This window comes from Schistosoma haematobium, chromosome 4 (assembly GCF_000699445.3).
Source record: "Schistosoma haematobium chromosome 4, whole genome shotgun sequence".
Taxonomy (NCBI): Eukaryota; Metazoa; Platyhelminthes; class Trematoda; order Strigeidida; family Schistosomatidae; genus Schistosoma; species Schistosoma haematobium.
This window is the reverse complement of record NC_067199.1, coordinates 9,938,337-9,963,152: the sequence shown is the minus strand read 5'-3', so window position 1 is coordinate 9,963,152 and position 24,816 is coordinate 9,938,337. Positions and strand designations below refer to the sequence as shown.

At 33.3% G+C, this 24,816-nt stretch overlaps 1 protein-coding gene across 1 annotated transcript in view; it reads right to left on the bottom strand.

Moving 5' to 3' along the window:
* The window catches only part of TRPM2_4 (Transient receptor putative cation channel sub M member 2), a gene marked incomplete at both ends in the record, with an annotated part of 94,522 nt that overhangs the window by 48,587 nt on the left and 21,119 nt on the right, over positions 1–24,816 (bottom strand). Inside the window, 13 exons of the mRNA XM_051219310.1 lie at positions 1,184–1,290; positions 3,706–3,807; positions 5,251–5,476; positions 6,025–6,125; positions 7,964–8,076; positions 9,747–9,779; positions 10,942–11,355; positions 13,529–14,245; positions 15,920–16,154; positions 18,104–18,253; positions 20,117–20,232; positions 21,816–22,135; positions 23,406–23,506. Coding sequence (XP_051066139.1) covers positions 1,184–1,290; positions 3,706–3,807; positions 5,251–5,476; positions 6,025–6,125; positions 7,964–8,076; positions 9,747–9,779; positions 10,942–11,355; positions 13,529–14,245; positions 15,920–16,154; positions 18,104–18,253; positions 20,117–20,232; positions 21,816–22,135; positions 23,406–23,506 — 2,735 coding nt within the window. The remainder of the gene's footprint in view (positions 1–1,183; positions 1,291–3,705; positions 3,808–5,250; positions 5,477–6,024; positions 6,126–7,963; positions 8,077–9,746; positions 9,780–10,941; positions 11,356–13,528; positions 14,246–15,919; positions 16,155–18,103; positions 18,254–20,116; positions 20,233–21,815; positions 22,136–23,405; positions 23,507–24,816) is intronic.

Genomic DNA, 24,816 nt, shown 5'->3' with positions numbered 1-24,816 from the left:
AGGTAAGGTATTATAGAACTTTTATACTTTTGCTTGCGTGCATGGATTTTAATGTAATTACGTCTCGTTCTACCAGAAGATATACAAGGAGAAAGATAAGAGTGAATAGGATGGCTAGTATCTGATAAAATAACACCTGCCAGGAGTTTGCATGATTTTAAATGTCTATCCACAACCATATTAATTATGATCTCGAAAGATTCACCATACATCTTGCTAACTGCCTTCAGCACTCTCCGCAATACAGCAAAGTCTTTTCTCAAAATCCCGGGAAAGAATAATGGAGAACAGTAAAGAATAATAGGTAATATGCAAGTACTGACAGATTGTAAGAGTAAATGACGAGTAATTCCAAGAGCATGCAATCTCTTTATGTAGTAGGTCAGACGGAAAACCTTCTTCGATAACAATAAAACGTGGGAAGACCAAGACAGATCACAGGAAAAGGTGACACCAAGATAATTGACCTTCGACACTGAGTTTATCAAAGTCTCCGATGGTACAAGCACTATGGGGTCTCAAAATGGTGTTTAGATTCCGTTCATGTCTCATGCTAAAGTTAACAGCTTGACATTTAGACGGATTAAGTGTGAGACCATTACCAACAGACCAACAATCAATACGAGACAAAAACTCATTCATTTCTATGGGATGTAAAGAGGAAGAGATAGGCATACATACAGTGAGATCATCCGCATACTTCACAAAAGTGTTTTCTGTGGAAGATGGCAGGTCATGCAGAAAAAAGGAGGAAAGAAGAGGTGAAAGAACAGCTCCTTGTGGTACACCTTCATGAGACAGTAGAGACTGAACACTTTCTTCCAAATACAGTGTACTGTTCCCTTCCAGAGAGGTAGGAACATAGCCAGTTGGTTATCCAGCTGTCATTGTTGACGCTGATTAACTTGTTAAGTAAACGTTGTCTTGGTATAGAATCAAAAGCTGAAGTATAGTCCAGAAAAGCACATCGAACATACTTTTTACCCTTTTATAAGTTGAACACTATGTTCAACTAAATACTTGGAGGCAAAATAGGCCGTTTCATCCTAGTATATGACTCCTAGACAATGCACATTCACGACTAGTTCATGATTTATACTATGAAAATTCTATAATCTTCACAAATTTCCCTTTAATAAAATATATATATTTAAGAATTTATTTAACCAGTCAAATAAACTACCTTGTTCCTAATGTAATTGGTTTATCTAAATGAATTGATTGACGTTGAAGTTTAGCCAACTTTTCAACTTCTGATAGTGATTTATTTTCATCTTGATCAATTTTTGTCTTTAAAATGAAATATTTTTTTCAGTAAAAAGAAAGAACGATATTAGTATTCAAGAGGATATATAGAACAACGAAGAATAGAGATTTGACTTAGTTACAAAGGTATTAAATAGGTATTATTTATTCAAAAAGATAGTTCTTTTTAGTCACATTCAAAGTATTATCTTCTGATATTCATGTGGATGCTTCAAATAAACATATTTTAATGGTGATAGTAGCCGTATTTAGTTGTCTATTTGTGTGCTATCACAGGATATCCATTCTCATTGTTGTATGAATACATTCAATCATTTTAATAGTATCATGAGACGATGTAGCTCAAGTGTCTGAATGTTTAATTTCGAACGTTTAAATTTAAATTTGTATTGGATACTAAAACTGAAACTTTCTAATACGTGTGTAAAGTTCTTAGATATCTGAAATCTCCAACCAGGAATGAATTATTAAACGGAAATGTGACCGAACACTTTACTTCAAAGTTAAAAAACTTTCAAAGTTGATTTAGTACCCTACAAATGCATCAGTATTCTTAAAATTGACCAGTTAAGCTTTAAGTTAGTTTTCAACACACAGTATTAAGTAATGCAGAAATATTTAAACTTAAGAGATTTTAGTGGAGTACCTTGACTTACTGTAGCACTCTACTGTAATACACACTAAGGAATCCATAAGGAATCAAACTAGGAGGCATCGTATGGCTAAGGCTTCAATAAACCTTAGTATACACTCTTTTACACTTTTATGCAACACAAAAATGCCGAGTTAAGATCAATCTTATGACCTGTTTCGATTAAATGTTTAGCAACAGATGATGATGTATGTTTATCCTCTACTCTTATTGGGTCATCTGATTTTATTTGTTTCTGCAACCATTTCGGTACGTGCTCACACATCCTGATTTTGAGATCATGATTGCTCTTCCCTAGGTATATGTGATCACACATACATTTTAATTGTTAAACACAATGAGATGTGACACAATCGTTTTCATGTCTTTTAGGTTTGGGATAAAGCATGCACCTTGTTCTTTCTTTTATAATGGCCGATGCTGCGCAATATGTTTTGTTGATGACTGATTTAAGCCTTTGTTTCAATAAAAGGCTATTTGAATCACCTCTAAATGATAAAGTGATGTAGATAGGCTTTTTTTCTGCCAAGGCTATTGCATGTTTCACTATACCATGAACTTTCCACCTATTTATGAATTTAAGGAGATAGCCATTTTCCACTAATGTTTTATTTAGCAGCCTAACATTGTCATCAATGGCGTCATTTGTACAAATACGATCAAGACTGCTAACTAGGCACCTTATCAATAAGTTCTGATAATAATAGTCTTCTTATTACACTATCGAAATTTATCAAAGAGGACAACATTGTCATTATTTACACAATAAGAATTTACAATATTATATACATACATATATTAACCGGTTTACAAATACCATTATGTTACTGAAAATATTTGAATTATTGCACAATATATTACCAATTATTTGGAATATGAGTTGGTTCCTACTACATTTAAATTGTGATTGCATTAAACCTAAATAATAGGTATTTCTAATTTCCACAAGTGTTAGTCTTATGGTTGTGAATAAAGTAGTCTCAATTGATTTATCATTGGGTGGTGATCAATGTTATGTGTGTCAAGTCCTTCTTAATGCAGATCGAATGCTATCGACCAAGTTGCAATTGGCCACTAGTCTAGGTGACTCGACATTGCGTGCACTGTTTTGAGATTAGATGGTGGTTGGTCGATAACATTCGATCTGCACTAAGAAGGACTCGACACAAATGACATTGATCACCACCCAGTGATCAATCAATGGTGATTACGTCTCAGTCCTACAGGAGGTCAGTCAGGGCCCAGATAGCTCAGTGGTAACGTCTCTGACTGTGAAGCTGGGTAGCACGGGATTGAATCAGTCAGGAAGCACCGGTTCCCTCAAGATTACAGGTACACCTTTCTGACGAGTGCCAAGTAGCATGAGACCCGGGTCCAGGGTTTCCTGTTGACTACCTCCAACCACCATCTAACAAGGTAGTCTAATGAGGAAAACCAATTTATTGATCAATGTAAAATTGCAGAGTACTTTCTTGAAATATGTAAACCATACATTAAATACATTATTTGGACATCTGCCTTTAGTTGTCCTTTACATATTTCATGATTCTTTAGATTCTACTGTTATTATAATTACTCTCTGTTTACATTCCTGTTCTCTTCAATTCGATTTTCCCAATCTTCTGCTACTAGGCATTCCACTTCGGTATTACATACTACTTATGTTTGTTAACATATGTAGCATACACTACACTATAATAAGTCAGTAGCGTTATTTGTACAGGGTGAGATACTAAGAGAAAGTTTTACTCAAACACTGAACAGATCCATTTAATCAATACACTTACTTGACCGATAGGTGAATTACCACTTTCAATTGAAGTTGAATATTTTATGAATTGTGGAATAATAAAAGGGATAGATATTCCCATTATAATAGCAGGAACTAGCTGAAGAAAAAAAGCCATGAAATAATGAATTAGCTTAACGATAATAATATTAATTTTAATGATAATAGCTCAATGGGATAATGGATCAAGACGTATGACAATATATCAAGGATGCTTTTGAAATACTGTACTCAGTAACCTACCAACATATAATTGTATAGATCAACAACATATGTATATGCATGAGCTATGTATAGATTAATGAGATTCAGGTATTGAAACTTCCTAATCATTATTAGTCTTTTCACTTGTGTAAAGGTTAGGGTAAGCGTTTAGGAAATATTTGTATACTGTAACCCAGTTGAGCTTGTGAATGCATTCTCATCACAAATTAACACTCACTTTGAGAAGTATAAAGTATTTAGTCTAGTAATTTTAGACTACTCAGGAAAGTGCCCTCATCATTCTATAGAAAATCAACTATCCTATATTATAGCTGCAGTTAACTTACAGCGTAACACAAATCACATCCAATGACGTGAAAAAGTTGGTATTATAACGTAACTTAACAGGTATTTCCCTTCCTTTAGAACTTCTCTAAATACATACTGAAGGGAGTTACTGGTGATCATTCAATTATTATTATTAGTTTTTTAGAAGTTCCTTATATTAAGAAGGTTATCAGTTTACATAACTGAAGCTTTTCAATCTATCTGTTAGCTTTCATCTATTTTAAACTGTTTTTCGGTGAGACTATAATTTATGGACGACCTTTGAGCGACGGTAAAGTTACATTGAAAGTATCTACCTACTCACTAGGGTTAAATGAGGGTTATAACGCACTATGAGGAATAGAGATTATGATTCACAGTTAATGGTTAGGATTAGGAGTAGGATTTATGGTTTTTTTATCACGAACTGACATCACATAAAATGCCAAAACGCTATTTAGCTAAATGGGTGAGTGAATTTCGCGCCAAAATCCAAGACCTGTTACACTAAATCTGATTGGTTCGCCTATAAATTATAGTCTCGCCGTAGTATTGTTTGGTCACTTAAAGTTTTTATTTAATCATCTGATTTAGTGTATCCAACCAAACTATCTTCTGCTTATATTCAATAGTAACTGACTATAGGAGTCAAAACATAAAATAATAATCTCATTAAATTAAAACAAAAGTATTCAAGCAGATTTTGGTGGAGTTTTGTTCTCTGAGGTGGATGGTTTGGTCGTGGAGCTTTCATCGTTCTTCTGAACGACACCACCAGCACAAACTTCAGATAGAAGTGAAGAGTTCGAATTTGTCAATATGTGTTTCACAACTTGTTCTGTGCACCTCAACCAAACCATCCAGCTCACAGAACAAAACTCCACCAAAATCATCCACCTGTGCTACAAATCTTCTCCACCATCTCAAAATTCAAGCAGATTTTTACCAACTGAAAAACTTATGGAAGTGTTCTTAATAAGTAATATGTATGTTTATTGTCCAAAAAACTAACTTGTATCCATGTATTTTTAGGTGATAAACGTCCTGACCAAACACCTGATAGTAAATCTTGACAACATGGATTCGCCATAAATCTTATGCATTTTCCACGTGCAGCCAAACGTATCACTGATGTATTTCCATAGAATTCTAATTTTCTATATAAAAGAATTAAAGTACGTGCACGATCTTCTTGATAGCATTCTTCAAGTACTTGATCAGCTTTATCTTCAAATGATCTAAATAAACAGTGCGAAAAAGGTGAAGAAACAAAACTATGTTATCAGTATGGGGTTGTGGAGACTATTAAATTTTTTACTAAGATCATGATTCGATCGATGTTAGATCACCACTGAAAACCTGGGAGCACTGGACGGCTGTCTCGTCCTAGTATGGGACTCTTCAGCAGTGCGCCTCCACGATCCCGCACGCGGGATTCGAACCCAGTGCCTTTGGTCTCGTGTACGAACGCTTAACCTCTAGACCAGTGCTCCCATATTTTCAATGGTGGTCTAACATTAATCGATCTATGGTTTCAATCAAAAACCTTATTATATCTGTCAGCCATTCAGAACTAAGATAGTGAATCTTTTAAAATTCCGTGTTGAATTCGAAGAGTTTCGGTGAAGATATCGCTATACAGTATTTAAATAGTGTAAAAACATCTAATTATGTAGTAAAATGGCCTAGTATGGAAGCAAAATGATAAAAACCTCTGCTCATTCTCAGATAAACTATTCCCGGGACATAAATCAGTAAAGACCCATGTATTTTTAGCTTCACTTACCGAGCATTCTCTTCATACTCTTCTTTATTTGCAACATCATCTGACTTTTGTCCTAATTCAGCAATTAAAATAGATAAAACTAATGCAGCCGCAATCGGTTCCTACAAAGGTAAGAAAATGAATAATGATATATTTTTGTCACCATGGAATTTAATTTGATAGGTTTACATTGAAATTTAAGATTTGTTTAATTACTAGTTCAGTCAGTTTATTGAATGATTTATATTTTCTTTATTTTAATGTATTTATATACGAATTTTACAATGTTATTCTACTGTTCACTCAAATGGTGAAATCATAGTTGAGAGTGTAATACCCTTCATGTTATTAACTTTGTGACTGGATTTCTACCACATGCAAACGATTAATAAAGTTCAATCAAAATATCAAACATTCAGATGAATGATTCATTTTTTTATTGTTTGTTTATATCTTCCCATTGATATTTAGGACGGCAATTGATCAATCTTTTATTGGCATATGTGCATCCTATGTGGATTGCTTTTATATTGCCTTAGGTCACAAGTATTATAAGTAGAGATGGATGTTGGCTAGTAGTGTAATCCAGGATGTGGATACATTTAGCTGATGAGTTCCAAATAGGACAAAATGCATGTCCTGAATTTTACTGCTAACCACCATCCACCTTTGCTTATAAGTCAAGTGAATAACTGAAAGTATATATTAAAGTTTATAAACCGTTCGTTTACACTGTATATAACTGAGATATTTTCAGTATAAAATGAAGTCATTAATTAATTGATATTTCTGACTTGTTGAAACAAGTTAAAAGATATCACTATTAATAAGAGGTTGATCTGTTCGATTGTTGATATTCAGCATCGAATTTTGCTCAGCTCTTGTTAAAATATATGCTTCCTGTTCAGATCGACTCAATATAACCACTCTCTTACAACTTATTTAGAGTAATTGACTTGTGGCTACCAGTGGAACTCAAAATCCGCGTTTTGTTCTATTTGGGACTCTCCAGTTGGGTATACCCTCATCCTGGTATTGAAATCAAATCCTATTGGGCACATCAATACTGGGATTCAGGTACATTTAGCTGAAATAAGACCAGATGTTCATCTTGGATTTATATCCTGGTTGTAGTGAATGACAAAGAATAAAGTAAAATTTAACACTAACAACATCAAAAAGAAGAAGAGAGTTGAAGTATAATAAATGCGATTGATATCAACCATGTGATTCTATGAATTGTATGAGCTGAACAAAAACCAGGTCCATTTTACTATATTTTATAGATTAAGTGTAATGTTTCTACCAAATGACTAGTTTACAGTTCATTATCTTCATATACTTTCATAATTTTTTTTGTTTTCTTCATGAGTTTGTTCAATTGTAGCTACTAAAGTATATTTTGGACGAAACTGTACATTTCCAGCACATACACAACAATTACTTAATATACTAAGTCTTACTGAGGATCAAAGAAGATAATAACTGAGACAAGAAATATTTTGTCCAACATTTACTTTCCCTCTATTTACTTTCCAACAGCATTTGTTGTTGATGATATTACGATTAATTATAATTCAAATAGATTTTGGATGACGGCAAGTAGTGCGGTTCAAGTTTCTACATTTGTTCCATAAAAAACTCATCAGTTACTTCTGTCTTCACTCTAAAGACTGGTTAAATACAGTTCTGGATATCACCAACAACAGAACACAAACCCTTACAAGTAGGAGTAAATGATAATCACAATGAATGATAAGATAGCATTTAAAGCAATGAGTACTGGGTTCGAGTTCCAACATAAGGATCAACAATCGGATCCAGACAGATCTGGCTATTAATACTGTTGTGAATATATAGTTTCAAAACAGTGTATAAAATAAAAATTATTTGCCAATATCCAAAGTTTATAAAGAAAAATAAATGTAAATTCAGCATTTTTTTCTTTTTCGTTTCTCACCTTCTCTTGATTCCAGAATATTTCAGCCATTTCAAATCTTCCAAGTAATATACACATCATCATTAATTCTCTAGCTGGTCTATCAAATTTTACTGTACTGGTGTGTCTAAAATCTAAAGTAAAATTAATTTAAATGGAAATGATGTGTTTATAATATGAGAAAATCAAATTAAAATCTCAAATTCACTTGGTGTTGTTTTACTTGTATCTTTCCATTGTTATTTAGGACTGTAATTGATCGGTCTCATGATCGCATATGTGCATCCTGTGAGCAATGGCTAGCAGTAGAATTTAGGACGCGCGCTCCGTCCTATTGGATTTGAGTCCCGGAGTGAACATCAACTCTGCAATGCAGGTACATCCAGCTGACGAGCTCCAAATAAGACGAAACGCGCGTCCTGAATTCCACTGCTAGCCACTATCCATCTTTACTTAACAAGTTAAAATCTGTTCAAGAAAGGTGGGCAAATATATGAATGAATAATTACTCAATAGAATTGAATAAGTACAAGACGAATGGTGTTCATTGGAATTGAATTTATGTTAATCATTTCCATTTCAATGAACTGACAGAACATGTCGCGCTTAGACCTAGTCAACAAACTAATAAAAATGACTCATCATTCTAATTATTTTATATAAATACATGATGATATTGACTCTTGAAAATGATATTGTTGGAAAGAAAAATGTTATGAGTATCCAATACTTGCCTGTAATTAAATTATCATGGGTAAATGGTATGAAGTTTGGTATACAATACTGAATGATAAACGTACATTTTGGAAGTTGTTTTGGGCATTGTATAGCCATTGCCTATATATCTCTGCAAGATCTTGTTTATGATTATATATTCAGCTTAATATACAGCCTGGACATATTTGTATTCATTGTATGTATATTATTCTGTTATTAAATGTGATAATACCTACAGTGAAACAGTATGCGGTGTATGCTACTTATGTTGATAGATATAAGTAGTATGCGACACCAATCTGATTGCGAAGATCGATTGAGAAGAGTAGGAATACAAACAGAGATTAATTGTACTCACGACAGAAATGAAGGAATGATGAATTTTGTAAGAGACGATTGATGGAAGATTTGCAAATGAAGTATGTAAAGTATGGTTTTCACATTTTATTAAGACACTGTGATTTTGCATGAAATAATAAATTAATTTTTCCCATCAAGTCTTTGTTCACAACAAGTGATTGATTGATCCAACTAAGGCAGATATTGATATGGATGACATTACAAACTAAATCTGACTCGACCATGAAAGAAAAGCAGAAATTAGTTGACGGTTGTTTCGTCTTAGTACAGGACTCCTATATGTGCGTGGATCTCCATAACAGATATTGATATCAGAAGGTGTTTTGTGGAGATTGCAGTAATTTCAATAGTTGAGATCATGGGTCAACCGAAACTAGCTCGCGCGCGAGACTGACAGGCCCTGGGCTCGAATCCCACAAGGCGGGGTCGTGGTTACGCACTGCTGAGGAGTCCCACAATGAGGAGAAACGGCCATCCAGTGCTTCCAGATTTTCCATGGTGGTCTAGCTTCAACTGACTCATGATCTCAACTACTGAGATATTGATATATTATTAAGCGTCTCAATAGATTTTACAGTGCTTTCTAAAAATTTAGTCTATAATTTCATGCTATTGAATTAATTAATAGTAGTTTGCATTTTTAACATCAATATTCCGACGTCCACATTTCAACACACAAACTGTTAAATGCTTATTCTATTAACAAAGTTTATGAATAAAAACTTACTTGCAAGTTTGGATGGCTTCAACTCTTCAAGTCCTGTAAATTTGTAATGAAATCAATGTTTATCAATTTAATCACGATCACTAATGTTTAAACTATGACAAAAATAATTTCAAATTTGTAAAATGTTTCGATGTTCTTATGTTAGTAAATTTTCATTCTGATGATCAAATAACGGCAGTACACAGTATTTAATAAGTAAACGTTTATTTAGAAGAATGTATGAGTGTTTTGTTAAAGAACATTGTTCATTATTAATAAATAAAATAAAAATTCGTATCAATTTGTTCGAGTTAAACAAGATGTAGCTACTGAAGTTTCCCTGTTATACACATAAGAAAAATTGTTAAACAGAGAAGTGTTTAAAAAGAAAAGAAAATTTTTCGAATTCAATAACTTTAAGGTGTATTTTTAAAGTTAAAGACTTCCCTGGAGACAATTCATTGTTTTGTCCTTGAACATTGTGGATAGGTAAAGGACTAACTGAATCCATTAAAATTTCCCTTTCTTTTTACTTAATAAGTACAGATCATAAAACTAACAGAATTTCATCATTTTCTATCGGATACAGAGCCCCAATCAAGTCTTCAAGATTTCTACAACATTTACCTAAGCGTAGTAGAGACCAAAGCATTCCAAATTTCCTGATTAAACCTCTGAACACAAAAACCATTGACCCACTTTGTCTTCCATTCTTTACCCATCCCTCATATTTAGTTCACAACAATCATCATTCACCATTTTCATTACGCCATATACGTATACTTTTTTGAACTTCATCCTTCTTTTGTGGGAAGGCAGCGTTACTGTTATGCTGGTTGTCCGAGGAAAACACTTTACTGCTATCACGTCCCCTCAAACCATGGGTTTGCTGCTTTTAGTCTTACCGCTCTTCAACCGATCCATCCGGCACGGTAGAATCTTGGAGGACGATTGTTCCAACCAGTATAGCCCGACTGGTTCATTACGATAGGCAAGCCCGACCACCACGTCAAGGTAGCAGCAATGGTCGGAGTGTGAGTTGTATATAGACTACTGATTAAACCTTCACCATTCAAATTGTCTTTCAAATCTATCACGAATATTGACCATATTATTTTGAGAAAAGAATCTGTTCGTTTATATAAACACTAAACAAAAACTGTTCAAGGTAATTCATCAAAATATAATCAGTATTATGATGATTTTCTTAACTTACTTTCAGCTTTAGCTTGACCAGTTAAACGTTCCATAATTGTGAATTTTTCTTGAGCTATTCTATGCCTTCGCTTGCGTTCTTTTTCACGTTTACGTTCTAATGTTTGTCGTTCAATCTCTCTTAAACGTAGACGTGCTTTCTCTGGATCAGTTAATGGATGTAAAATAGAATGTGCAACACGTTGAACAGGAAATTTATTATTTCTATTATATGATGTTTGTTTACTAAGAGTTGTTGTTTGACATATACTACTGATCGATTGATCATGAGATCCAGTTACATTCTGATGCTGTTGTTGATAATGAAGATGATCGCTAGGTTGATCACCAATAATATTTGGATCAGTGATAACAGATACTTCTGTTTTACTTGAATGAATTGAAGAATGCGATTGAACTATGATATTGACTGCGGCTACAGTGTAATATGAAACAAAATAAGTGAAACTATGATTGTTCATAGAGCATGTACTTTACTTTATTCAAAAGCTAACTGAAAGTTATCAATGAACTAGTTAATTTAAAGTTTCCGATCTTTGTCAATAACGATCAAGGAAGTCAGAATGGCAATCAGACAAATCAAGAGTGGGGAAGCAGTGGGACCTGAGAATATACCGGCTGAAGCACTCAGTTCACACACAGAAGTAACTATAAACATGCTCCACGTTTTATTCTGGAAGAGTTAGGGGGAGGGACAAATCCAACAGACTGGTAAGAAGAATATCTCATCAAGATTCCAAGGAAAGGAAATCTAAGTTTGAGAACTACAGAGTCATCATAATACTATCGGTACTAGAAAAGGTTTTCAACACAGTGTTATTGAATCGAATGAAAGATTAGGTAGCCACCCAAATTCATAACTAGCAGGATGGCTTTCATACGGATAGGGTGTGTAACAGTCGGATCGGGACACTTTGGATCATTGCTGAACAATCAATTGGATGGAATACGTCACTATAGATTAAGTTCCTTGGAAATGAAAAAGCATTCGACACTTTAGATAGAAGAATATTATGGAAGCATATTCAGGACTGTGGTGTACTTGAGAACGTCAACATAATATGGATTACACTGCAAAGTCATGTTTGAAGGGCAGTTGATAGATCCATTCCAAGCGAGTATTTATGTCAGACAAAACTGCCTACTCTCCCCCTTTCTCTTTCTTGTGGTGGTTGACTGGATTATGATGACTTCCACATCTGAGGTGAGACACGGAATACAATTGACAGGTTAGATGCATTTAGATGGTTTTGACGTTCGCAATGGAAAAACTATGATCTTAAAATACAACACAGTGAGCACCAACCAAGTCACACTTGATGGCGAAGATCTGGAAGAGGTGAAATTTCTTACATGACTGAGAAGTGTCATTGACACACAAGGGGGATCTGATGCAGATATGAATTCATGGATTGGTAAAGCAAGGGCAGCATTCCTACGGTTGAAGAATATATGGAACTCAAAACAACTGTCTGTCAGCCAACAACGAAGTCAGAACCTTTAATAGAAATTTCAAAATAGTTCTGTTGTGAGGGGCTAAAACTTGGAGGGCTATTACAATTATCACCAAAATGGTACAAGCATTTATTAAAAATTGTCTACGCAAGAGGCTCAATGTCCACTGGCCAGATACCACCAGTAAAACCTACTATGGGAGAGAACAAATAAACTTCTAGCCGGAGAGGTAATTAGAGAAAGACGCTGGAGATGAGAAGGACACACATTGCAGAAGTCATAGAACTAAATAAAAAGGCAAGCCCTTACTTAGAATCCCCGAGGCTAAACGAAAATAGTCAGACCAAAGAACACACTGCGTTGGGAATCGAGAATAGATGTCAAAAGGATGAATAGCAACTAGAAAGCACTGGAAAGGATTGCCCAGAACATAGTTCACTGGAGAATGCTGGTGGATGGCCTATGCCCCCTCCGCAAGGAGTAATAGGCGTAAGTAAGTAATGTTAAATGATACCCAGTCAAATTATGCAAATCTGATTGCTAATCTGACCATGCATAAACTACACAAAATATAGATTGTTTGTATATCATTTTGATTCATTTCCATGGTTAAATTAATGTATATCAACAGTGTTTATATTCTAACTATACGTCGTCGAATTCAGGGGTTTTAGTATCAATCACAAATCAGTTAAGTACCCAGTAGACTTAATGGTGACAAGCATCATAATCTCATACTACTTGTAAGTAACATTGTAATTCAGAAAATAACTTTTCTTCAATAGAAAATTTAAGGTTAATTAAATTTTGACTTATCAATGCAAACTCAGTAATTTTAGATGTTTCCCTTGAAATTTATTGAGTCAAATGTTTATTTTAAAGAAAATATACTTTCCAATAATTTAATTTACGAAGATGTTGTTGGTTTAAAAAGAGTATACTAAATTGTCTAGTCTCCGTAGACATATTCTAGGCGGCTATTTCATTATCAGTATGGATAATATATTCAGTACTATTATAGACAATGATTAACTATAAACTTTAAGTCTTGTACTATGTTACTAACTTAATTTGTGTTAGTATACAAAAATATACTTTCATTAAAGATCCAGTCATCATCAACATCCTCTTACCGTTTTCTTGATCTGATGAAATCAACCCATTTGAATTATTCAACCGACTCTTTTCATTTATAATAGAAAATGATCTATCTGGAAAACTATCTTCTTCAGCTTTTGGTACATGATTATCTGTGTCATTAGCATGGTGTAATGTAGTGATAAGACGTTTTTTACCTATTATTGTATCATTTATTATACCATTATGATCATTTTCATAACTATCCGAATATGAATAATAATTATTTTGATAATAATTCCTAATGTTATTTGTGCCAACTATTGGCTTAACAATATATTGTCGTCTATTCATTAATGATGATATTTGATTGTTATTATTCATTACTGATTGTTTTGATCTACTACTTTTATCATCATTGTTATCTCTTCGTGTACCGGCGCTAACTGATCTACGTGACTTTGTTCTATGTTGTGATGATTTGATTAATTTTGTTTCAGATGAATTATTCGATGATGTATAGCTTGTAACATCTGTATCTTCAATTTTTGTATTGGTATGTTGTTGATTGAAGTTTCGCTTTGATTGATCATTCTTTTGTGATTTTTTACTTTGTTTATGAAATTGAGATCTTTGTTCAGATTGAACAATATTTTCTTCATGATCAATATAATGATCGTCAGATTTTTCAGCATCAGATTTTTCATCCATATTAAATGATATCGGTATAGGTTCAACAGTTTTCAATGTTGAAGTTGATGTGATTGTTTTACCTTTTATGTTAATCGATTGAGAAAAATGCATTTTAAATAAGATTAAATATTTTGTAAAATCTATTGACTATCCAATAATTGCTTAGGGTATTTTGACTACGTCTGACAATGGAATTCAAAACGTACGTTTCTTCTTATTTGAGACTTATCAACTGGATGAACTTATATGCTAGAGTTGACGTCTACTGTGGGATTTGGACGCAGTACTTTGCACCTCAGAAGCTCGAAACGTTCTCCACTCAGCTACTGAAACCAAGTGGTACCCTAGTTGGGCTATGGCGACTATATAAAGGCAACCCAGAAAAGTTATAAATACCCTAACTAAGAATGATCGAAATTGAGCCAACAATATCGACCACTGCATAACTCGAAAACCCTTATAAATGTTTAGGTAATTAAATAATGTCTCTCTCAATATAAATATGATACCAAATACACTCCCCATTATGTTAAGTTTAGTCCATGCTCTACTAATCATTGAACGATATTGTGCTCAAACAAACCAAAAATCCACATCTTTAACTGCACCGCTAAACGACAATTAGTCGTTTTTGTCTGAAACTTCATACTGTTTCTTACAAAATCTTCTTTTTGCAGTCTTTAACTACTTAGTAACTTTAACTTTCGTAGATAACAATCAGGCTTATGTTTTTTTAGAGATTGAAAGTTCACCGACGTGACAAGGACTTTATTTCGATTTGCTCATTTTCATCATGTATTCCTTTCAAAAACTGATACATCATGGGAAGCTACTGAAAATTAAAAAAAACATTTGATCTGTTATATCCTAGTGAAGATTAAATCATGAGTAACTTCTGAGACCTATTAATGGACTAATATTATCTATATATTCTTATGAGATAACTATTCAGTAATTAGATTGTGCATATTTATATTCATCTTATCACAAACTTCATTTTGACCTATAGATTATCACTGTACGATTTACTGTTCATAAGTTATACTCAGTTTCTTGATTAGTCTCCCACGTTCATAGCCACTTTTTGGCTTTATTGTGTACAAATGTTATTTCCTGTTTTATGGTGTGTTGCGGTCTGTTTGGTTGGTATATAAACACAGTATGTCTGAAATAAATGGTTTGCATAGTGAAAGCTGTATTAGTGTTCTGGACTCAAATGGACGGACTAGGCGAACATAGGGCGCTAGGCTGCTCATACCGGTCGAACGTCATTGGCTTAGCACAGTGCGAAAATTGTATAAGTAGTGTTTCGATTGGCGGATAAATAACGTGATAACTAGCGGACCATAAAGATGCAACATGATCTTACTTCATCATTAAAATAAAAATAAAATATTTACAGTATTTAAGAATAAACTTTACAAAAATGTAAACTCATTTTGTATTGTTTGTTTATATCTTCCCATTGATGTTTAGGATGGCAATTGATCAATCTTTTATTGGCATATGTGTATCCTATGCGGATTGCTTCGATATTACCTTAAGTCACAAGTATTATAAGCAGAGATGAATGTTGGCTAGTAGTGGAATCCAGAATGTGGATACATCCATCTGACGAGTCCTAAACATGACGAAACACACGTCCTGAATTTCACTGCTAACCACCATCCATCTTTGATTACAAAAATGATCTCTTTTTTTCTTTCTTTTTACTTATAATCTATACAATTATATAATATGTAATCATCAATAACCTGGTTGTTTTTCATATTCATCATATAAATTATCATTAGTTGCCTCTTCATCACTTGATTCACAATAACCATGTTCTACAACGGAATGTTGAAAACGTTTTGATAAATAAAATGGATGATAAAAATCTCCTAATAAATTTTTTATAATTCTACCAATATCTCTAAGCATAACCCAATCCATTTTATAAATTCTAGAACTTTTCCATAATTGTTGTAATAATCTTGATTTATAATCCTAAATTAATAAAATAAAAATAATAAGTAGTATATTAAGAATTAATGAAAATTAATCTTTTAATTTATTAATATCATAATATAATTGTGAATAGTTTCAATTATCATTTCATTTTATATTCATAGTTACAAGTTGAGTTAATGCTCATTCACTCGATCTACTTAACATCATAAATCATAACATGTCAATGTAACTTGAAGAAATTTATAACTGATTAATCATTACGTAATGATTAGTGTTAGGCTTATCTAGTCTCTGAGTATTGATCAAATTTAATGAATCAAATTAAAGTGTGATAATTAGTTTAAGTAACGTTACATCGTGTGGACTAGATTGTTCCTTCCAGATGGTAGGACTATAATTCATGGACAAACTAATGAAATCAAGGATAGCAAATAGTCAATTTTGGCTTGAAATGGATTCATCCATCAAGTTAAATAGCATTTTAGTATTATAATTGATATCAACCCGTGACAAAAATCCTTACTCTGATGCCTAACCTTTAATTTTAATTTTAAATGCTTATCGTAATTCTACATACTAATTTATAACCCTTTTTGACTCTGGTAAGTAGGTGATTTGTCGTAAGGTCACTTTAGAGTTGCTCAAAGGTCGTCCATAAATTATAATCTCATTCTCCAAATTACATTCACCCTGTACTAATAAGTACCAGCTAGTATAACATCTAAATTCAGAGTGCCCTATACTGTGACAAGATGACCGTCCAGTGCTTCCAGGTTTTCAATGGTGGTCTAACATTGATAGATTCATGATCTCAATCAAAAAAACATTCCATGTTGTTTATGATAAAACCTTTACAGCATTAATGATAAACGACTTATTCTCCCTGAATAATCCACGGATTTCTTAAATGTTTCATATAGCTGATAATCCTAAATTGTAACTGTACAATATTATCTTACATTTCATATGAATTGGTGTTTTCGCCTAACAGAACTAAGATTATTAGTAACTGACTAGAATAAATCCAATTACTTCTGATTCAATGCCCGTTTTGGATCTATTCCATTTTCCAGATAAGTACACTGAATTGTCCATTCGTAAAACAATAAATGCTCATAAACTTCTATGAACCATATAATATTTTACAGCTAATCCATTGTTAAATTCACTTCGAATGTCTGTGTTTATTTCTTTATCAAATCCATTATGTCTATTGCTTTATATTACTTTTTAATATTTAGTAGTCAGTTCTAATTCAAATAATTCCTGAGAGTGAATTGTAACATACGTTTACTGTTAAGCAATATTCCTGAGTACTTGCATAAAACTAATATCATTCACTGTATTTGTTATCGTAATTACGTTCTGTAAACCTCTGTAACAAGTAGTTTTAGTTTTTGTCCATTTCTTGAGTCGTCATCAAGAAAAAACAATTCATGTTTTCTTACTTTTAGTCTCCGTTCGATTGTTAATCATCTTTACTTGACAAAACAACAACAACAGCTATAATTTACGCTATCGTATGCTGTAATTATTGTTTGCATAACTACAATAACTAGCCTTTCACTTTCTATACATATAAACGCGTTAACCGTCGCAGATGCCTCATGATTAGTGATTTGTTAGTAATAAACGGACATAAGTTTCCTTCTTAATGTACATATATATAATCGAAAAGTTCTTTAGATAATTCGTTATTTTGAGCCTTGATTTCAAACGTATCATGAACGTGTGCTTGAACGCTTTACTCATTACCTTTTGAAACCTTTCAGTACCACATATATATTCCTTAAGCATACGGATTAAGACTAAGCTCTTAATGAACCTGTTTACAATTTATCTAATAGAACAAATACCTGTGTCTAATTTTTATTTCATTTAAGAGACAGTTTTTAACTCGACGTTAAAAATTATTAATGCATAATAGATACTACTGAAATAATAATAGTAATATAGTTATTTTTTAAAAAAAATATTAGACTTACAGTCTTTTTCAAACATTCTGTATATAATCTTTCTAATGTATGGACAGTTAGAAAATCATCTAAATTAAATCCATTTTCCAAAATTAATCGAACAAAATCCGTTTGTTCGTTTAAAATAACATTGAACATGAATTCATTTAAATCACCTTTCTTTTAAATAGATTAATTGAAAATTTAAACAGAAAATTATAAATGAGTTTGTAGGTATCATTATCAAGGTTTGACTTGATAATTTCGAATAAATTGAGCATTGGGTAGATTATTATAAATTAATTCAGATCACAATTGATCGATCACTGGGTGGTGATCGATTTCATGTGTGTCAAGTCCTTATTTAGTGCAGATAGAATGCTATCGATCATGTTGCATTGTCGACTACCTCAAACCACTATCTAATCTCAATATATAGTGCCCGCAGTGTCGAGTCACCTAGACTAGTGGCCATCGTGCAACATGATCAATAGCATTCGATCTGCGCTAAATAAGGACTTGACACACATGACATTGATCACTACCCAGTCATCAATCAATCGTGATTACGTCTCAGTCCTACAGGAGGTCAGTCGCGGCTCAGATAGCTCAGAGAATAAATAATCTGAAGAGGTGGTTTGCACTTAGTCACGAAACGTCAGTAAATCCAATTTTTCTACTCATTGGGATATTACAAATATATTAATTTATTTATAAAATTATAAAATCTGTAAAATATTTTAATACATTTTTCTCACGGTGAGATTATAATTTATGAACGAACCAATCAGATATGAGAAAAAAGGTCATGGATTTTGGCTCAAAATTCATTCACAGCTTTGGTTAAATAGAGTTTTGACATGATAACTGATGTTGATTCGTGATGAAAACCATTAATCTAGTTCCTAATCCCAACCATCAACTGTAAATCATATTTCTAATTCATAACACAGGTTTATAACCTTAATTTGGTACTGGATACTCTCAAGGTCAATCCAGAGTCACTTAAAGGTCATCTACAAATTATAGTCTCATTACATTTATATAATAATATTCACATAGTCAAGTTGTTTGATGTTGGTAAATGTATGCTTTGTAAAGCGATATAGTTTAACAATGATACAAACAAGTTAGTGAATATAATTTATCTAAGATAGTTATGTAAATTTCGCTTACTCTCAACTTTCGTCTTTCTCCTGGTGATCGACTGGATCATTAAGACGTCAACATCTGAGAGTAAGCATGGGATACAGTGGATAGCTAGAATGCAGCTGGACGATCTAGACTTCGCAGAAAAGCAAGATTCTCTGATACAACACAGCATGCAACAATCGAATCACAATTGATGGAGAGGATTTTGAAGATGTAAAAACCTTTACTTATCTGGGAAGCATCATTAATGAACACTGTAGATCTGATGCAGGTATGAAGGAGCGAATCGGCAAAGCAAGAGCAGTATATTTACAACTGAAGAACATCTGGAACTCAAAACAATTGTCAACCAACACCAACGTCAGAATTTTAAATACAAATGTCAAAACAGTTCTACTGTATGGGGAGGAAACTTGAAGAACTACGAAAACCATCATCCAGAAAATACAAGTGTTTATTGATAACTAACTGCGCAAAATACTTCGATCCGTTGGCCAGAAACTATCAGTAACAACGTACTGTGAGAGAAAACAAACCAGATCCCAAAGGAAGAAGAAATCAGGAAGAAGTTCTGAGAGTTGGTGAGACACACATTGAGGAAAGTACCCAACTGCATCACAAAGCAAGCCCTCACCTGGGATCCTCAAGGCCAAAGGAAAAGAGGAAGACCAAAGAACACATTAAGTCGAGAAATGGAGGTAGACATGAGAAAAATGAACAAAAATTGAACAGAACTGGAAGGACATAGTGGGTTGGAGAATGTTGGTTGGCGGCCGATGCTCCATTGGTAGTAACAGGCATAAGTAAGTAAATAAGTTAAGTAAATTTAAATTTGTGTAAATAAATACAATAAACTTCTGTATTTAAAGAAATTTAACAAAACCAACTTACTTTCCAGCGTTTACCTTCAAGAAAAATTTTTGTTCGTGCAATATCAGCTCGATTCAATCGTATAGTTATTTCTAGTTGATCAAGGTTTAATTCATTCTTTGGTCGATCAATTCCAGCTTTTAATGATAGTTATTTTTTAGAAAAAATCAAAACAAAATAAGCGAGTTGTGATGTTTAGTTTCCATATGATATGATATTTTAAATAATGTGACTTCATAATGGATTATATTAAGCCGAATGTATGAATTGTAATAACGTAAGGGTTGTTCTAAAGGGTACTCAATCATAAGGTAGTTTACATTGTAAACCGTCACCAGGTTATAAACCCATGAAAACTCTAAGTGGTTGTCAGGCTTGCAATAAGAACTATTTCATAGAGTGCACTCACAGACCAATACCTTGTCAGACAGTAGAGTTGCAGGTCTTTTTGAGAGTAACACATCAGTTACACAATCAAAGTTTAATAGCCTTCGTATACTAACTCATTCAGCCCATGGTAAAAACTAAATTACAGGCTCCGCAAACCCTTGATCCTAATGATTAATGGTATGTCGATTAGTGACTAGTTTTAAGATAGATTCTTGACAATTTAGCTCGATGGCATAACCGACATAGTTTGACTCTTCAGGAAGTAGAACAGACACCACCGATATCATAAAAATCACTTACTTAGTAGGGTGAGTCTATCGAAGTTGATCGTGGGAACCACTGACGTTCAGTTCTAAGGTCTAAAGTGATTGCCTTGATTGTGTCATCTAAATTTGACGAAAATTAAGATGCTTTCTTCACAAAGTTTATCCATTAATCGCCTGCGAATCTGTAAAAGCACTTACCGTGAACTTTGGTATGAGGAACAATACGCACTTATGACTCCATATTAAGTTAGGTAAGAGTTAATTTAAACATTTCAATGATGCCGTGTTATCATGTTCAAAAGGAAGACATTGTATGATATATAAGTAGCACACAATGCTGTTGGAGTTATTGAAGGTATATCCCCCTAGAATTCATCAGCATAGCGAACTAAGTTACTTTAAGATTTGATCCAAACATAATATTAACTCAGAATCCAAACTTCTGAAAAACTTTAAGTCCACGTTATCAGTTTTGAAACAGAAAGTAATGTAGAACTTTGTTATTGCGATAAAACAAATACTCGGAGTTTATGATTATAATATTATTAAAAGTGCATGATCTGATTAACCAAATGAGTCTGTACATCACCTAACCTAGCAATCAGGAAAAGGAAATGATAAACTTCCTAATAAACCTGTTGAATACTAAAGTTTAATCTTTAAGAGCTCTATTATTTTGCGACAAAGATAAAAATCTTCTGCATATACATTCCACCACCCTTAGTTAAAATCAAACAACTGTGTAAGCAAAGATGGATGGTAGCTAGCAGTGGAATCCAGGACGTGCGTTTCGTCCTATTTGGGACTCGTCAGTTGAATGTACCTGCATCCCAGAGTTGATATTCACCCCACTTCACAAGCTAGCGGTTATCTCGACTTAATAGCTAAGTGGATAACGTAATGACGTTTGAAGTGAACGGCACTGGGTTCGAGTCTCGGAGTGAACATCAACTATGGGATGCAGGTACACGGAGCCGATAAGTTCCAAATAGGACGAAATGCGTGTCCTGGATTGCACTGCTAGCCACCAACCATCTCTGAATATTATAATCATTTCAACTTACCACTACTTAACAATGCTGATATCATATAACCATCTAAGTCAATATCATCATATTCAAATATCGAAAATAAATGAGCATAATCATCGGCTAATTCTTTTATTCGATACACTTGTGATTCATATTCTTTAATATTAATCATTGTATTTGTGTTTTGTTCAGTTCTATTTGTTGATGGTTTACCTGAATTATCAGTTGGTAGATTGATTGTAACGTTTGTTGACTTCTCAGTATATTTTGTTGATTTATCGGATTTTTTCAGTGTTCTGCCACGTTTACTACTTCGAGCATCGTCATAAACTTCTTGTATGATACTAGCTATTCTATAATTTTAAAAAAAATTGTGTACACTGTTAATACGTATTTTAGAAATCTAATCGAATTAACACATAGAAACGCAGACTAAACAAGAAGAAAAAAAGTTTAACCATTCTCTCACTGACTAAGTTGTTGAATGCCTGCATAAGATAATTAAGACTATTGTGTATATACTGAATAGCATTACTAAAAGTTGTTTGTTAGTTACGGAATGAATACTCAAAGATAAAAATAGAGGACTTTCATCATGATACTATTTAATTAATTTCTCTTTATTTCATTGAAATCGTGAACCAATCAAAGTCAGATCACTGATAAAAACCTGGAAGCAGTGAACGGCCGTTTCTTCCTGATATGGAATTCCCATTCTGACAATTTCTGTTTAAATTTGAAGTTTACACTTTATTTGTTAGTGCATAGGTTTAGTCTAAAATTTAGGCCTTTTGTGAGATAAATTATTTACTGATGTTTTTATGATGAAGCCGACTGATAATCCAGAACGCTTAGTAAATGATATCTACCTATATTTCACAAAAGTATGTAAATATTTAATAAAGACATAGGTGAACAGTGATTATAGGACAATGTAGTCCTTGTAAGATGTAAAGGTCTTGAGTTCAGTCTCTGTTTGAAGTATCAAGGTGTGCAAATTTATTAATTTTATTAAGGGACTATTCACTATTTACAAATCTCTAATAGATATAAACATCAAACAAAAATATTTTGCGCCACAGTTAGCTATTTTTTAAATGGTTGGTTTTAGTTCTTGAGCATATGGGAACTGTACATAATAAGTACTTTCATCCAACTTGACTAATTTCAATAATGTAATATTGGTCACTTTGTCATTTACTCAGTGGTTGGTGTTTTTTACAGCTGTTTAGATTTCTGATAATGCTACAATTCATGTTATCAGTTTTACTTTATGTTGTCCATGTTTCCAAGGAACTTGGTTTACGTTTTCAGATATAAATACATTAAAATCTTGAGATTGACCGATTTGAAGGGTTCACTTTTTCAGCTAAACGTTTCTTGGACTTGGAGATGAGTAGTGTGCTGAGTAGTTCAACGCTGGGTTAAAACATTTATTTAATAATTCCTATCCTTCGGTGGTCGTTTAGAGATCAAGTTTGTTATGCTAATTGAAGACTTCACTAATAACAGATATGTCAATTAAAATATCTTATGAACGTCTAGGACCAAATTTTCATATCTAGGGATATTAAAAATATTATTTTTAACAGTTTTAAAAAGAAATTTCATGGAAAAACCCACTTATAATCAATTTCTTGATCTGTGAAAGTTTCTTCCAGTGTGTTCCTAAAACTCATAAAGTCTAGAACATTCGATAAGATATCAGCCACACCACCAGTACCCTATTTAACAAAATGTAAAATAAAATAAATTTAAAACCACTGATTTGATTATATGACATCAAATTATTAAGAAGAATTAATTTTAATAGTTGAAATCGTCAGTCAATTGAAGCTAGACCACCACAGTAGGACAGAACGACCGTCCAGTGCATCCAGGTTTTCCATAATGGTCTAGCTTCGATTGACTCATGATTTCAACTATTAAAATTACTATAATATCCGCAAAATACCCCCTCTGATATTAATTAACATATGCTCACTAATGACTGGCTTCAAGAGGTATTACTTGGAGTTCTAGTGAGAAGCAGTGACCAGTGAAGTTCAACCGGGTCATTTGTGAGATAGTAAATCACTGAAGACAATAGTAGATAGTCGCTCAATTTCGTGGATTGGTTAAAGTTAGACATCTTTAGACACTTTTGGATGCCGACTCAGTGGTCTGGAGGTTAAGCATTCGCGCGCGAAACCGATAAATCCTGGGTTCCAATCACTGAGGAGTCCCATAATAGAACGAAACGGCCGTCCAATGCTTCCAGGTTTTCCACGGTGGTCTAGCTTCAATTGACTCATGATCTCAACTATTAAAAAAACTACTATAATATTCACAAAAACCCCTCCTGATAAGAATTAACTTGTAAGAAAAAAACAATACAGATTTGGGTAAATTACAGCTAATGAGTCAGTCAGTCAGCTACAACGTAGGACCAACCACATATATGCATTGGTCCAAGTTGCCATACCTCATTAGCACAACAAGATCAACACAGGATTCATAGAAGTAGTTAATTTAATGGTGGTAATATATAAAAGAAAGATCGCATATAAGGATATAGTACAGGATGAAAGATTTAGTTGGTAGAAAGAAAGATATGAAGCGATTTTAACCTCTTAGTTTATGGGACGACAGGAAGTGTATACACCTACACCATTGTGATGGGTTCTGAGCCATTTCACCAAAAGTCTCCAACTATTGGTTCCGATAGTCATGCGGACCCTAACTAAGTGAGTTTGTATCTACCAACATGGTTCAGGCCAGAAGTTAGTGATTTCAAGGACTGATACCACTTTTTGGTTTGGCCACAGCTAATGAGTTCATACATAAATACATATGAAAGTGACCAAAAGTATTATGATTTAAAATTATTTTAGGAAAATATCGGATTTCATACATAGGATTTCAAGTAAAAACTCTCTATTTAACGCTCAAATAACATGCGGAAATTTACTATGCTCATTTTTCCATATTATCCCTACAAATGGTTTTGGTGGAATGCAATCAAGAATAAACTCAACAAAGTTTGACTGTTTTG